This window comes from Theobroma umbraticum, unplaced genomic scaffold (genome assembly GCF_002168275.2).
Source record: "Theobroma umbraticum cultivar Fairchild unplaced genomic scaffold, ASM216827v3 scaffold_34.0, whole genome shotgun sequence".
Classification (NCBI taxonomy): Eukaryota; Viridiplantae; Streptophyta; class Magnoliopsida; order Malvales; family Malvaceae; genus Theobroma; species Theobroma umbraticum.
In genome coordinates this window covers 559,139-575,741 of record NW_018397275.1, presented here as the reverse complement: position 1 = coordinate 575,741, position 16,603 = coordinate 559,139, and the positions used below count along the sequence as shown (strand labels likewise).

At 32.3% G+C, this 16,603-nt stretch overlaps 1 protein-coding gene across 1 annotated transcript; it reads right to left on the bottom strand.

The window, feature by feature from the left end:
- Positions 1-9,634: 9,634 nt before the first annotated feature.
- On the bottom strand, positions 9,635-12,249 carry LOC110427525 (coatomer subunit beta'-1-like). Its single transcript, XM_021443078.2, has 10 exons — positions 12,128-12,249; positions 11,974-11,994; positions 11,805-11,866; positions 11,549-11,603; positions 11,408-11,444; positions 10,994-11,319; positions 10,760-10,891; positions 10,513-10,661; positions 10,235-10,303; positions 9,635-10,045 (listed from the first exon to the last, which is right to left on the bottom strand). Exons 1-10 carry the CDS (start codon positions 12,128-12,130, stop codon positions 9,967-9,969), a joined length of 933 nt encoding a protein of 310 aa, XP_021298753.1. The 5' UTR covers positions 12,131-12,249; the 3' UTR covers positions 9,635-9,966.
- Between the last annotated feature and the right edge of the window lie 4,354 nt (positions 12,250-16,603).

Below are 16,603 nucleotides of genomic sequence, written 5' to 3'. Positions count from 1 at the left end.
ATAACAATTTAAGAGGAAAAAAAATATGAAAATCATAACGTTGAAGGTTTAAAAACTAAAATCTTACCTTCATTAGCTTAAAAAATTTGAAGATTAAAGTTTACAACTCTTAGGGTGTGTTTGGTTCACAAGAAGGAATAGAGTGAGAATGGAATAGTCATTCCATAAGAATAGAATAAGAGTTAAATAGCTATTATGTAGTTTAGTTTATGGGAATGGAAAAGGATGAGAATTGTTATTATGAATTATTTTAATATTTGGTAGACAAGAATAGTTTTAGGAATAACTAAAGAATAAGTGATAAATGACAAAAATACCGTTTATTTTAATAGTTAATTTTTAAATTAAAATATTTCTTATTTTAACAATTTATTAAAAATTAATAAATAATTATGTAAATTATTAATATGATTATTTATTTTAATTTTAAAATATTAATAATTAATAATTAAAATATTACTTTATTATTTTATTTTTTATTTATTTCTAAAATATAAAAATTTATAATTAAAATTTTAATTTAATTTTTAAGTTTAAAATATTAACTTTTATAATTTGTAATTATTTTGTTAGGCAATGCAACAATGAACCACTAAATACTTAAATTAATAATGCCTTGTAGCATCACATTGGTACACTAGCTTGTTGAAATCTACAAAATTCTTCCTTAAGGTCTCCATTCCTTTGGCAAGCTCTCAAAATTTCAAGCATTTACATCTTATTGTAGCGTAGGTTTTTTCCCTATCTTCCAAACAATGCCCTCTGCTAGGTGTTCCTTATTCGGAGTCAGCATTACAAAATTTGGATTAGCTTGTTCATAATTGACTTCTCATTTATTTTCTACACGAAGGCCAAATCCATAAGCTGTAGTTCCAGAAATGCAATCTCTAGGTGCTAAAATACCATATACTAAGATTTCAAATTCACATATTAACACCATTATACTTTAATGCATAATAAGAATGCTACATGTCCATACTTAAAGTTTTTGTATTCTACAAGTACCATTATGCCATTATTAGACAATAGAAATCTTATATTAGGTACTTTAAATATTTGGTGAGCACAGAGCAAGCTATTATTTTGCCTTTTGTAATTTATAATTAAAACTTAAACCTTTTTGTTTTAAATTCATTTTAATTTTTTTTCTTTTTATTTTAAATTCTTTTTAATTTAGTGAGAGAAGGAATGAGGTAATAGGGTAGAGAGAGAAAGAAATTTTAAAATATGAATAAACTGGATTTTTTATAATATGATAATTTTTAAAATTAATAAAGAGTATTTTTGTCCACTAATTTATTTTATTCTATTCCTTGCCTTTTGGAATAGTTAATAATAAGAGGGGCCTTAGTATTTGCTATTCCCTTTTCTTCCTGAATGGCCATTCTAAGGAATGGTCATTCCTTCCAACCAAATAAGGTGTTAAAGAATGATTAAGAATAGGAGAGAAATGACCACTCCATTCCCCTTAACCAAACATACTATTAGTTTTTTAAACAAAACATACTATTAGTTCTTTAAAAAATGTAAAAATTAAGGAAAAATTAAAGAAAGGGAAGTTTTCTCTCTCTTAGGTTTGGCCAGCAAGGGGAAATTGAGGCAGTTGTTGGTTTTCTCTTGTAAATCAAGAAGAAAAAAAGAAAAAAAGAAAGGAAGAAGAGAGTGAAGAGGAAAGAAGAAAGCAATTTTTCAAAAGAGAGGAATAAATGTTTTTGAGAAAGAAAAATGAATAAATTGGCCAATAGATAGGAGAAAATGAGGAAAGGGTTAAAGCCTTTTTAGGAAACTTTGACTACAAAAGAAAAGTCAAATAGGTCTTTTATGAAAAATTATGATTTTGACGTTTAAGGAAAAGTCCTCATAATATATTTTCTCTTTTACTCTCTAAATACATTTATTAATATATAAAATGAGTTTCCAAAAACATAAATTTTGAAAATTTTGGATACAAAATATTTGATAAAACTCACCAAGAAAAGAATGAAATTACCCATGGTCCACATCACCATGTTGGGATGAGCCCTACAGCTAATTGGAATTGGTTAAGACTTGATTCCAATCATGCAATAGTATAATTTATGTTGAATGATTAGAGGTTTTTCTTTATTAATAAGACATCAATAATAATGAGTTATAAGTCTAATTAGATAAAGTCTATGAGATTAATATGCCTTGTAAGGGAGCTATAATGGGTTGCAGTTATGAGATCCTTATGCATCAAAGCATAATCTCAAAATGTTCGTGGTCAATGTATCATTAAGACTAGACATCAATTATGCTTAAAGACTAGTATATTTTATGTTCCTTACTTTGATAGTAAGCAATTGATCTCATAGATTGGAATCTAGAGATACTTGAAACTAGAATATAGGTACTTGCTTAGGAAAGCAAGTTCACTGAACATAACCTGCCATGAGAAACGCATTTGGTAATACACTCTAGTGTCTATACAGCACTTCTCATGCGTTAATTGTGTAAATACTCCCTAAATTTGAGACATCAGGTTGACTTATGTGTGGAGTTCTATGCTTTGATTTCATTCCTATAGGTGCCTAACCAAGGATGCCAAAACATGATGCTTTTAGATATAATATGAAGCCTGTGAAGGCACTTAAGTGGTCAAGATAGGAATCATCACCTCAAGTGTTTTAGAAGACATAACTTATCAGTTCTTGGTTAACATTAGCTTATTGAAGTCCTTGGCCAAGGTAACATGGAGATTATGAAAAGATTTCATAAATCTCTATAAAGCTAATGATATAATTGTAAGAACAAATGTGGAGGTCAAGAAAAGTAGACATTGTATCAAGCTTTTCTTATATCCGAGATATATAATAAGGGAATGAATTACACTGACAGATTGTACATTGAAAGGTTGTCAAATAACCTTTTGACTCTCCTAACAATTGGATGGCCATGATGCATTGCTAGATGCCAATCTTAGTCTATGAAATTGCTTATAAATTAATTGATTGAAATTTATATTAATCAATTAAGTCATTAATCAATTCTATCGCTAACATGTTAGAAATCTAATAGGTCAAACACAATGATTGCATTTGAATTAAATTAGGAGAATGATGATTTAAGTTAGATTTCAATTATATACTAGGTAATTAACTTCTATAAACTTAATTAAAAGAGTTTAATTAAGTTTTAGACATAATTATAAATCGTTATAATTATAAGGCCTTGATTGAAAAATATAAAGAAAATTAATTTTGATTTTAATTTCAAAAGACTTAATTAAAAGAGTTTAATTAGTAATGGGCCCAATATTATAATGTGTTATAATATTGAGGGCTTAATTACAAAATTAAAGTTATTTTAACCTAACTATATAACTAACTTTTTAACCATTTTTCCATATGAAAGTTTTTTATAATTGAAAAAAACGTAGTTTTTGTCAAAAAAAGAAAAACATTTTCTTTCTTGGCCATCACTCCCTTTGTGTGAAAGAGAAAGTTTCTTATGAAGAAATTTTCGAGAGAAGTTTGGCTAAGATTGTGAAAAAAAAAAAAGGCAATTGTTGTCTTCTTTGCTAACACAAAATATAGTTAAAAATTCTTTCCTTTGTTGAAGGTTCAAGTGCAATCATGTGTACTACCATTGGAGACCAAACACTTAATTGGCTAGGTTTTTGCTCCTTATGATGTTTGTGGGATTGCTTTAGGAAGTGCCATTATGATTAAGAAATTACTTGGCAAGATAACTTTCTAAATAATAATTTATTTTGTACTTTTATGTGTTAAATATCACCAAGGTGATCCATGGGTGAAGGCATATTTTTGTTGTTTAATTATAAAGTTTTTAATTTTCTTTCCGCTGTGTATTTTAAGCATGCCATCCATAGCCAAACCTATCACACTATTCCTACATTAGTCTATCTGTCTATAAAAATCGAAGGTTTCATAGAATTAAACATTTCTGGGGAAAGCAAGAGGCATGTTCTCTAATTTCAGTCTACCCAAAATGTTGTGGATAAAAGTTGTCAACATAGCTTGTTACTTGGTAAATCAATATTCTCCATCAACTAAAATTGAATTGAAGAATCTTGAGGAAGTTTGGCTAGATAAACCCACTAGTTACCTTATATTAAGAGTATTTGATTACCGTGTGTATGCTCATGTGAGTGATGGTAAACTTTAACTAAGGGAGAAAAAATGCACAATGTTAAACTATGCATCTAAAGTAAAGAGTTATCGATTATGGTGTACTGATGTGAAGTCCTTTAAGTTCATTCTGAGTCAGGATATCACTTTTGGTGCGTTTGCATAGCTTCATAGAATAAAGTCTAAAATTGCTATTACATTAAATCAAGACGTTAGCAAGTAAGGTGAGCTTGAAATTAAAACTTCGAGGACAATACAAGATACTTGTTTAATCAAAAATAGATGACAAGAAGGACAAGAACTAGTACCTCAAATACAACAACGAAACATTGCTACAAACAAATCTCAAAGGATTATGAGAACACCTCTGAAGTATAATGATTTTGTTGCTTGTGTTGATGGTGATTTTGGTTCCTATAGTTTATCTATGACTAAAAAAGTAGAGACTAATGAATCTTACTATTATCATGAGATGATTATATTTCATGAGTTTTCTTAGTGGCTTGTTGCTATAAACAAAGAGATTGAGTCTCTATTCATGAATCAAATAAGGGAGCTTGTACAATTACTCAAAAGTAAAAAGATTTTGTGATGGAAATGTGTTTTCAAGAAAATAGAAAGGATCTTAGGAATTGAAAGTGTTAGGTTTAAGATAAAACTTGTGGCAAAGGGCTATACACAAATAAAGGAAATTAACTAAAATAACGTATTCTCTCTCGTTGTGAAGTATAGTTCAATCCAAGTGCTGCTTGTATAGTGATTTACTTTAACCTTGAGTTGGAACAACTTGATGTGAAGATAGTGTTCTTACATGGTGAGCTTAAAGAACACATCTACATGTAGCGACTTGAGGAATTCATTATTCTAGGTATGCAAGATTGTGTGTGTCTACTAAAACGTTTATTGTAAGGTTTGAAACAGTCTCCTAAGCAATGGTATGAAAGGTTTGATATGTCCATGGAGGCATATTGGTATACTAGGAGTATATATACTAGTTGCGTCTACCATAAAAAACTTTTAGATGATTTGTTTGTTTGTATGTAGTGTCCCGACCCAATTCTAGGCCATGATCGGTGTAAAGACCAAGTAGGCAGAGCCCATTTGATCCAAACAAATCTTAGATAGAGACAAACGAAACACTTAACATAACATAATAGTGTGAAAACTCATCTCAACACATTCATACATATGTGTATATAAACCTTATCAAACATATCCATATCTCATAACAATATTCTGATGCATAACTGTGTGCTCAAATCATTCGGAACATATGCATAGTTAAAAAATAGATATATATATATATATATAGTTGTATGCCCATCCATGGCTAAGTTATAAAGTGCATTAACTCCTTATAAATACAATATCAAAATGCAACTAACAATAAAACAGAAAGATGCCAAAATAGACAATAGATTGACACAAAAGTTTAGTAAAATCTACCCGATGCTTCAACGAACACTTACCAAAAATTATAATGGAAATCTCTCCAAATATGACAACCCCAGTGGTCTACTTATTTGAAAACATAATAAGAATTCGAACGTCTGAGTTTATAACCAATGAGTAGATAGGAAAAAGGGAAACAAGCTACCACATGAGTGTTTACACAAAAGCACATTTTCACCAAATATGCAATCTTAAGTCAAATCCAAATCTTCATTCAAAACATGCAATCAATGTTTTCAAGCATCATTTGGATGGTTTTAAATGCATATAAAACCCCTTAAAAGTTTGGTTTGAAGTGACAAAGCAAAGCCTTTGAAAATCATTTAAACGAGAAACTTGTTCTAAAAATTAGCTTCAAGGATCGATCCCTTGAGTGGAAAAATCGATCCCTTTTTGGTAAAATGCCTCTGGAAATATTCTATTTTCTAGGGATCAATCCCAATTGCAATAAAGATTGATCCTTTTACTACAAAAAGCTTTTAGACTTGTAAAAATTCAAGTTTTAGACTCTAAACAAGAGGGTTAACCATTTCGCCTTACAAATACTTAAATTTCATATGCAAAACAAGTCAATAAACATGTTCAAACATAGATTCTTCCAAATCATTATACAAAACAAATAGAAATCAATTTGAAGTTCAAAATCTTAATCATGAGGATACCATTCAGTCTCAAAATCATACTTAGTAAAACTTACAACTTGTGGAGCTTTATATTAAGAAGTACAAGATAAAACAATGATAATGGTATAGTCTCCACTATCTTGGATGAAGCATTGATAATGGTACAATTCCCACTATCTTGGACAAAGCATTGATAAGGGTATAATCCCCACTATCTTCGACAAAATGTTGATAACGGTACCTTCTCCACTATCTTGGATGAATTTTAATAATGGTATAGTCTCCACTATCTTGGATGATATTAAGGGTGTCGCAACACCATTAAAGAACAAAATAAACATTGTACACAATGGGCAATGTTATTATTGATAACTTTATGAAATAGAGCTATATTGTTACATTTTGAGCATAAAAATTGGCCAAATCCTTGAAGTTTTGATGTGAAATTATCACATTTTAGTGGTTTCTTTTAAGTTAGTTTAATTCTTTCAAATAGTTAATTTTAGTTAAATTTTATGTTGATTAAGTCAATTTATTATGTTACTAACTTAGTTTGTTTGTTCTTACAAGGTGCACGATCACATAGCTTTAAAACAGAGAAGGAAACTGAAGTAAAGGCATCAAGACAGCAAGTTGGTGCCGCGACACTGTGTTGGTTATTGAAGCATCACTCTCACTCTAGAAGTCTAAATGATGTGATTTTTGAGGCATTGGAAAGCTAAGAGATAGAGATACAACTTTCATGTTTACTATTTTATGCAGTTCGAATGAGATCATAGAGGAAAATCCCCGAGAATTTAGTGCATAATGTTGGAAATCTAAGGCTACGGTGCCAAGAGAAGAATGCACTCATATAAAAACTCAAAAAGTTGGGCGTCACAACATTAGAAAAAGAGGGTTGCAGTGCTAAACAAACTTCTTAAACTACTACAGTTATGAGATTTTAATTCTAGGGATTTTTGAGTAGTATTTAAAGGGCTTTTTTTTCAAGGTTTTCAAGATGAGATATCAATCAACTATTTTGGAGAAAAAACGTCAAAAACAAAGCAAGAAAGCAAGAGAATTCAAAGGAGATTTGAGATTCAAAAGCTTCAATTCTTAATTTGGCTATCTACTTTTATTTTTCTATTATTTTCTTTAACTTGAATTAGTAGTTAATTTTCTTTGAATGATGTTTCCAATTAATATTATGAACTAATTTACGTTTGCTAGGATTATGATTGAACTCAACAGGTAATTTGAATTTTTAATTTTTCTTTTACTTATTTTTTATGGAATATGAGTTGTTTATTCTAATTTTGTATTTAATGTTTCTAATTGCTTGATCATCAATTAGATTGATTTGGATATCTAAATATAACTTGATGAAGGGCGTTTAGATTACGCCATGAATGGAATAGCATGTGTTCAAATTCACTTAGTTGATTGAGTGATTTGATTTACAAGTAGGATAGAAAAATACTTATGTGTGGCATGTAACCAAGATTAGAGCACAAACTTAATAAATCTATTTTCAGTTTAATTTACATAAACATATAGTAAATTAATTGAGATAGATATGTTTATGAGCACTTCAACGGAAACTTATAAATAGCTTAGAACTTTAGGTTAGCAACTCAATCCATTGAAATAAATTTAAAGAAAGAAAGAGGATTTAGATAAAGTGTTGAGAGATATCATAATCCTAGGTTTTGAATAAAGTGTTTCTTAGCAATTTTTGCCTTTCAATTATTAGTTTAATCTATTAGTTTAATTTTGCTTTTACTTAATCTTTTAATTTTGATTACTTAGATAAAATTAGTTTGTCACAATTTTAGTAATTAACTTAAGTTGTTGCAATTCCCTATGAGATACGATACTCTATTTACCTCTATATTACTTGTTGGGACAAATACACTTGTGTTAAGAAATTCACCAACAATTGTGGTTAGCTACTGATCCTTAAATTAGTCTCCATTAAATTATCAAAAACAGAATTTATTTGGTGAACTTTCAAAAGACTTGATAATTTATAAAAATAAGTTTTTGAAGAATAAACCTTAAAATATTTGGTTGAAAAATATTTAATAAGCTCACCAAGAAATTACCATTTTGCCCTAGACTCACTTTAGGCTTTACGCTAGTCTACGCCTAAGTTGAAAATCAAGGGTTTCATAATAGATGACATGCTTATTACAGCTAAAAGCATGTTAGACATTGATGTATTAAATGAGTAACTTACTAGTGAGTTTAAGATAAAAGACTTAGGTGCTACAAAGAAAATATTAGGCATAGGCATGCATTTCGGTTATGTACTTTGCCACGGAAAAAGTACATTCAAAAAGTAATAAAACATTTAGGGATGCAAGTGGTGGGTAAAGTACATTCAGCTTAGAGTAGTGGGTAAATATTAAGAATAGCCTTAAAAAGTACATTCGAAAAGGACAAATGTGTATTCTTTATACCAATGTAGTGGGTACCATATGTAAGTTATAGTGTGCAGTAGACTAGATATTTCACATGATGTCAATGTGTTTAGTGCATTCATGGGCAGATCAAAAAAAGGACATTGACAAGTTGTGAAGTGGATAAAGGGCATATAAAAGTTGGCTAAGTGTATGAAAAAGGTGCAAACATTGATTGTAATTTAATTAGCTTCTCTAATTCAAATTTTGTTGATAACCTATGTAATGGAAGACCTCAAACATATATGTGTTCACACTTTCAAGGTTCGCAATCAATTGGAAAGCAATTCTCCAATCAATGGATGCTTTGTCTATAATTGAAGCTCAATATTTGGCTATGATTGAGGCAATGAAAAGGAATTTAAGGCTTCAAGGCTTGCTTAATGATCTTGGTTTTGAACAAATATATTTTGTTATATTCAAAGAGTCAAACATTTAATTAAAAATCAAATGTTTCATGAGAGAAATTAACTCATCCAAGTCAAGTGTAACTTCATTCGAAATATGTTTCTAGGGATGAAATTCTAGTAAGAAAATCATTATAATTAAAAATACGTCATATATGTTGACTAAGCATTACTTGGACTTGATTGGTGTTTGTAGTACTTGAGGCCTTTTGGCGATAGAGGTTTGTTTATAAGGTGGAGCTTGGTGCATTCAAGTCAAAAGTAAAGATTCGTTGTGATAGTCTTAAGATAGTTTTGAATTCTAGTTAGACTATGATATTAAATACTATTTAGACTAAGATAAGACTCTTGTACTCAATATGGTGGGGTTAAAAAATACTAGTAAATCAAGAGAGATTTATTCTTATAATATCTGATTTCTTCTTAGTGAATCTTTTTTTATGTGTCCATCTACCTATGTCATCAAAAGATAAAAACTCATAAATTTGTTGAGTTTTTTGTTAGTATACTTGATTTCTTTTTTTCTTTGTTCCGTTGATTGTGTAAGATCTTAACGATTGTTTTAAGATCATTCCACTAATTTCACAAGAAAAAAATGAAAGAAAACAAATATCTTAAAGCATGTAACTAGAAGACCTTTTGTATATCAAATGCATTTGCACATTGGACCATCAATGGTATTCCATTATAGATGAATACAAACATATGCCATTTCTTCTTTGGAATTTATATAACCACACTACAAGCACAAGCTAATTAAAACACGACAAACCGAGGAGAATAAGAATACCGTATTAATTACAAGCCCAAAGAAGCCTTTATTCCTAGTAAATGCTAACAATTGGAGGGGCATAAAAACCAGTAGATGTATTAATTCTGTATCTTCAAGCTGAAGATAGACAATGCAAGCCAGTACCCCTTCCTCGCGTCAAAAAACGGCAGAATCCGAGCCAAGAGAGCCACTAATTTTGGCCACAATCATCCCTTTATCGCATCCAAACACGACTCTGTTATAATAGCAGCAGTGCAAGTAAGGAGAATATACATATACATAAATGGCTATAAAGCTCAATTAAACGAGAGTTGCAATCAGAAACATTACATGATCACAAAAGTGTGATATCTTATAAAGGACAAACCAAGTATCTGCCTAGAAAGTGGACCGTCTAAGAGAGAAACAAATATCAGGAACTTACTTGCTAGAACCTTTCATGTAAGCAACAGTCCAGACCCTTTCAAGACCATATTCCAACGTTTTCTCAAGCCTGTAAGTTGGTCATTTGATTGATCAACAACATTAGAAGCTGTGAAGTAGCAGAAACCAGAATATAATAAAAGACATATAAACTGCCTTATGCAACAATTATCGCAGTAGGAGTAGAAAAATTGTGAGTTTCAGTGCAGAAGGCTCAATTTTGGAAGACATAATAAGCTGGATTAGAATTAGAAGTTGTTAGTTCCACAAGAAAGTTACCTGTAACTTGTCGTGTCCCATACACCAACAGTTCCGTCCTCAGAACAAGTAATTATATTGGGAAGCTCTGGGTGGCCGCATATCGCAGTAACATTATGTGTATGGCCTTCTAGCGTTTGGACACAACTTTTTGTTTCATAGTCCCATACCTGTTTACACATGATTAATCAGGGGCGTGTGTTCAAAAAATTTTACACCAGATGCACAAATCAAATCAAACTTATAAAAAGAGTTCTTGGTCGCAAACCTTAGCAGTACAATCATCCGAACCGCTGATTAAATATGGTTTATCAGCAGCCACGAAGAATTCAATGCAGTTGATCCCTTTCACATGTGCATCCAATGTAAAATTCGGAGAAGCGGAATCCATATTCCAAATCTGAAAATTGGAGGACATTGGCAGACCACAAACAACACTTTCAAAATAATTGAAACAATGTAACAACCGTTTGCAATAAATTAGCAAGTCCTCAGCAGGTACCTTTATGGTGCAGTCCAGTGATGCACTAGCAAAAGTATTGAGGTCTTTGGGATTGAATGCGACTTGCATCACATAATGTCCATGGCCCTCGAAGATCCTACTGCAGATCCAACCCTTCTCCCAGTCCCACAGCTTTATAAGCTTGTCATCCGAGGATGACAGCATAAACGGAAGGGTTGGATGAATAGCCAGGCTCCGAATGAAATCAGTATGTGCCTCGATTTCTTTGATCATTTCCATTGTATCGTAGTTGTATACACGAATAAATCCGTCATCAGCCCCAACAACAATCCAGTTTTCTCGCACTATGAACTTTGCTGACCTTGCTGCAACCACATATTCACATGCTTGTTAGAGCCTATTCTAGCTAAGAAATGTGAATACTTGTAGACAACAGAAATCACGTCTCTATACCTGGTGATTCAGTGACCTTGAAGGACTTCTCTATTTTCTGTAGTAGCATTTGAAATTTGAGTTAGTACTAGTAAAAAACTTAATAAAGTTGTGGTTCTCTTTCATCATTTTTGTTTTTTATTTCTCCCAATGTCTTCTTACCTGTAACTGGTAGTCCCAAATACAGACATTTCCAGAATACAAAGCGGCTAAAATCCTGCATGAAAAGTTGTCATGCAAAATGCTTTAGTACCCTGAAATTGCAATGATCCTCTCACTCGGTTCCTAGCAATATTGCTATCTCTTCTAGTGATCGGTGCATGTTTAAACTGTACAGGGTAAGAAGAAAGAAATGGATTTCGGAAGGAGGAGGGAGGGAAAATACATGAGCGCATGGGTCAAGAAACTTTTCCATTACCATGGTTTGGTGGGATGTAGATCCACAGACTTCACTCTCTCTGAAGTTTGAACGAATTCTGTCTGCTCCAAAGATTAATTTCAGCAAACTTAGTAAAACAGCTAGATTGGTAATACATAAGTATGTTTTCCAAACAGAGAGAGAAAAGGAGGAGCAGGTTATAGGATACCTCAATTATAGGTGACAGTGCCTGCCTCATTCCAAATAGTTATGCAAATTAGGGGAAAAACACAAAATTATCAACTGTAATAATAATAATAATAACAACATCAAATTTCTAAGTTTGCAAATCAAAAAAAAAAAAATGAAAAGTGATATCTCACCATTTTCAAAGTTGGTTTTGGCAAAAGTTAGAGAATGGTTGTTTAAACTGCAATTTCTTGTAACTGAATTGAATTGTGTAGAATGGGCATTGCAACAACTCTTTATATAAGCGTGGGAAGCTTTGCCATTAAGGAAAATGATTGTGTTTTTGTTTTACAAATCTAGAGTCGCCAAAGACTTTTCGGTCTTCCCTATGTTACATCATTCCGGTGCTCTTGTCCGTTGATTATTAGGACATGTTGGGATCAAGGGTCTAGATTAAATTTTTGAGGTGCTTCACTGGCTTTGACAAGTCGGACAATGAAAGAGGAAAATCGAATTAAGGTCACGTGGCTTTGACTTTCTCTATGTGGGCAATTGTGATTTTCTTCTCAATTTCCATGGGAAGAGTTCATTGCATCTCTTCGGTTTCCTAACCAAATATTACAGCATATCAATTTTGTCTCCGCATAATGACAGCACCTCGACACAAATTTAATAAGGAGTAATTTGAATTTCAAGCTCGGCTGTTTTATAGAAAAGCCAATTTGGCCATTGATTGGGCAGCAAATCAATCCAAAAAAGAGGATTTAGATCTTATAATTATAGATTGGGCGGTCTGAAAATGATGATCGTCGTCTGAATCATTAATTTTATTTATAATTTTATATGATTACACTTTACTTATAACCTCCATTTCTATTATTTTTCATCCTTTAATAGAGTTGGATTGCAAGCACCTCTCTTGCTTAGTTTAAACTCTTGTCTATACCAATGGAATTACAGAGTATGTTCCACTCTGTATCCCCAAGGCAGTGTGAACCTGTTATTCTAGTGGGCAAACTGTTTATAATCAATAATATTTCTCTTAGTGGCCGAAGAAAAAGAAACAGCAATAACGTTTTACTTTCTTTAGGCCACCTGCAACTTATATACTTCAAACTTCCAAGGCAATCTTTAATTTTTATTTTCCACAGAATAAAAAAAAAAAAAAGGTGAATCTTCTATAATTCCTTCTTTGGGCTTTTGCTTTGTGTATTGTTGCCCTATGCTAGATATCATGATGGACTGGATGATTGACCAGTACAGATACTGTTGATTAATAATCCACATTTAGCTACAGAAACAAAGCCCATCACTTATATGACCAAGCCCAGATGTATAATTTCTTAATAGCCTGTTACATTTTAGTACGCCTAATCTGACTATTCTTCTTATGTATACTAGATTATGACTCATCTGTTGCACACCGATTTCTTTTTCTTTCTTCAATATTATTTTTTTTTATGGCTTCTACATGGTTAAAAGAGGAAACCCCTTTAAAACTTCTTTTTACTTAAGTAATATATCTAAGTTTTTCTCTATGGAGGAAAGAACAACAAAGAAGTAGACAGCTGCTAAATGAATCATATATATTAGCATAAAGCATAGAACAGAACTTATGAAAGAGATCTTGTACATTAACAATATATCACGTAACTTGAGTTTGGTCAACACAAATATATATATTTATGATTAAGTTTATATTTGATGTATTATTAGTATTTATTCATTATTAATTAAAATATTTTATTAATGAGAGAAATGTTTGATTTATTAATAATGTATAAGCACTATACATTGACAATATATTAAATATGAGTTCTTTATGGGTTTTCAACAAAACAAATCTATAGTTTTTTTAGTATAAACAAGAAGACAAATTGGTGGTTAGACCAAACAATTTTGCATCTCCTCATTACTTGCCTTATTCCCTGCCAACTGTGGCAATAGCTGTAAGCTTTCACAAGCCAACGAGTGCTAAGGCTAGTACTTCATTTAGGCCAATTATTTTGCAAAGCCATTTCTCCGCAGCTAGAGGATACTGCTAAATTCTTGTACTATTACTTTGCATTTCTTGGATACCAAACAATGGAACTGTACTCTTGCGTGGACCAAATACAGTAAATGGTGTACACTGTTTTGGAAAAAAAAAAAAAAGTACAACACGCACATCAGCAGAAGGTAAGTGCATGTCCATCTATATCGCTTTCCCATGGATCTTATGGAGAGAGAGAGACAGCAAATGGGGTGCAATAAATCTTTTACAAGAAGTTATTAAAGAGTAATTATAAAGACAAGATTTATATATGTAATAATAAAAAAAAATTAAAAATTGAGGGACGATAACCGTTGCCACACTTCACTTTTGTCAGAGTCATTCAACAATGTAGAAGGATATCCCTGGAATCATCATAAAGACTAAGAACTTAAAAATTTATTATGAAGCATTTTTTAACTTGGTAAAAGGACAAATTTATGAGTCGTATATTTTGAAAAGGCAAAAACGTGAAAATTAATAGAATCAGTTGGTGATCAGAGCAATCATAATCCGAAACATAAAGAATAAACAATTGGAAAGTGGAGACAATGCCGCTTTCTGCCTCGTATGATCCATGTCTCAAAGTCGTTACCAATCTCCATAGCAGTTTAGATAAGTAAGCATCATTTTAATCCTTCACCTCCTGTCGAACGGATATGTTCATTAATGCTTAGATATTTGTATAACTTGTGATTCCATCCTCTATCAATGCATGTGATCATACAACTAGTGACTAAATCCAACTTCCATGCCAGACACAGATACAGCCCTGAACAAAACAGGGTGAAGCAAATAATGGGATTAACGAGGCCAACTCCAACTGGTTTGAGATTAATTCTCAATTAATTTAGCTTTAGTCTCTCAAATAGCCCCGCCCCTGGAAGGTTCATCCTAGAGTTGTGACTTTAGTCTCTAGAGCATAGGCCTATAACACCTACTATGGTTTAAATCAAAATCAAGGTTTTGGTGGCTCTACCACCCAGGCCTTTTAATGGCAATAAAACGTAAAGATTCATTTTTAAAACGTAAAGGATTAGATCACCGTAGCTGACTTGGATCAGTTGGAGGCTAAAGTACTGGTAAAATACACAGACGGAGGAAAGAAGTCAATCAGGGTATGATCATGGATCAGAAACTACATTGTAAAAGTGGTTTGCACAAAATTTGAATTGACTGGAATATACCAAGAATAAACTTGTCCACTCACCACTCCTTCTCAACCTCTATGATCTTCCAAGAAGTAGAGTTGGACCCTAGTCCAGCACTACAATGTCAAATGATAGCTTGTCGATGCCACTAACAAAATCCTGAGGCCTACCTTGACTTGCCCGATATATTCTGCACTAGTCTTTGGAACATTTTATTTTGTTTTGTTTTCTGCCCTGTATTAGACAAAAATTGGATCTGGCATTGCTTGCCTTGCAAGGACTGATGTGCCCACAGACTAGGTCTCATTGTTCCAAACCAGTGAAAGCGTGTTTTTTCAGGAGCAGGAGCCAAAATGGAGTCTTTATGAAGTTCTCTTTCAACTTCCCCTGTAAATGGCATCCTGCAGCAAGCGTGTGGGGCTAGTGTTTGAGTACTTATATGTCAAAATTCTTGATTCCTTGCACTTTCCAGATACGTTTATGATTAAAACAAGTAAATTGCAAACACCAGAGATGCTTATTCAGCCTCGTATGTTTGCTTCAGAACAGCTCGGTCTAAAAGCATGCGATATAATCCATAGGTCTTCTAATAGCTTGATGAGGCCTTTGTTGTATCACGAAACTGAGTCAAAAAAGGTGCACATTTTTATGCGGAACCAGAGCTTTATAAGGAGTCTTTATTACTTTTTAGTGTATCGTGGGTAATTATCAACCATTGGGCTGCTTTTAGATCCATTACCAGGCGAGTTGAAGAATTTGAAACTAGGCAGATAATGTGGAGATTGTACCGATTGCCCCCTGTGGGGAAATATGGTATGCTTTTATACACTGTTGATTTGGTTCCATATTGAAAACAGATTATGCTCTAAACGATGGAACAGAATTGGAACAAACGTGAACACCGCTGTAAATGGGAGTTTTAAGGCTGTTTTTTTCTGGCTGCAGTTTATCCGAAGGGACATGTTCTCTGCAAAGACAAGCATACCACTACAACGGCTTATTTTAAAAGTTGAAATAACAAAATAAAAAAGGAAAAAGAGAACTGAATTTTTAGCATTGAGCTGTTGAAATAATGACCCTAGAAACTGGTCTGGAGTTGCCACAAATATCAGCCAGATTCCCAGTAATGGCACACCGTTTTCAACCCTATGATGGTCCTGACAACACTGCCATAGAATATTCTTCTTGGTGACTTTTATCTAAAACGATGGCAAGAAAGAAATGGTTGTGGTGAAAGATATTATGCTTAATTCTGGTTCATCAATTGTGGGAACGTATATATTGCTTAACAAATTGCTCTGCCTTTACAATCCATTTGTAGTTAGCAATCAAAAGGCGTCTACTTCTCGCCGCATATAGGTGAAGATGTCTTTGTCCTCTCTGTTTTCTGATCATAAAAGATAAAAAGAGTATACAAGAAAAAGAAAAATGGAATCTAGTCAATCTCGCACACACCCAACCAAAGTCAAAAAAAAAAAAAAAAAAGG

Bases quoted from the DNA above. Each gene is read 5' to 3' on its own strand.
- LOC110427525 (XM_021443078.2), bottom strand. The intron at 10,304-10,512 runs GTAACTTTCTTG...ACCAACTTACAG, and splicing joins TGGGACACGACAAGTTACAG to GCTTGAGAAAACGTTGGAAT. The intron at 10,046-10,234 runs GTAAGTTCCTGA...CTATTATAACAG, and splicing joins TACATGAAAGGTTCTAGCAA to AGTCGTGTTTGGATGCGATA.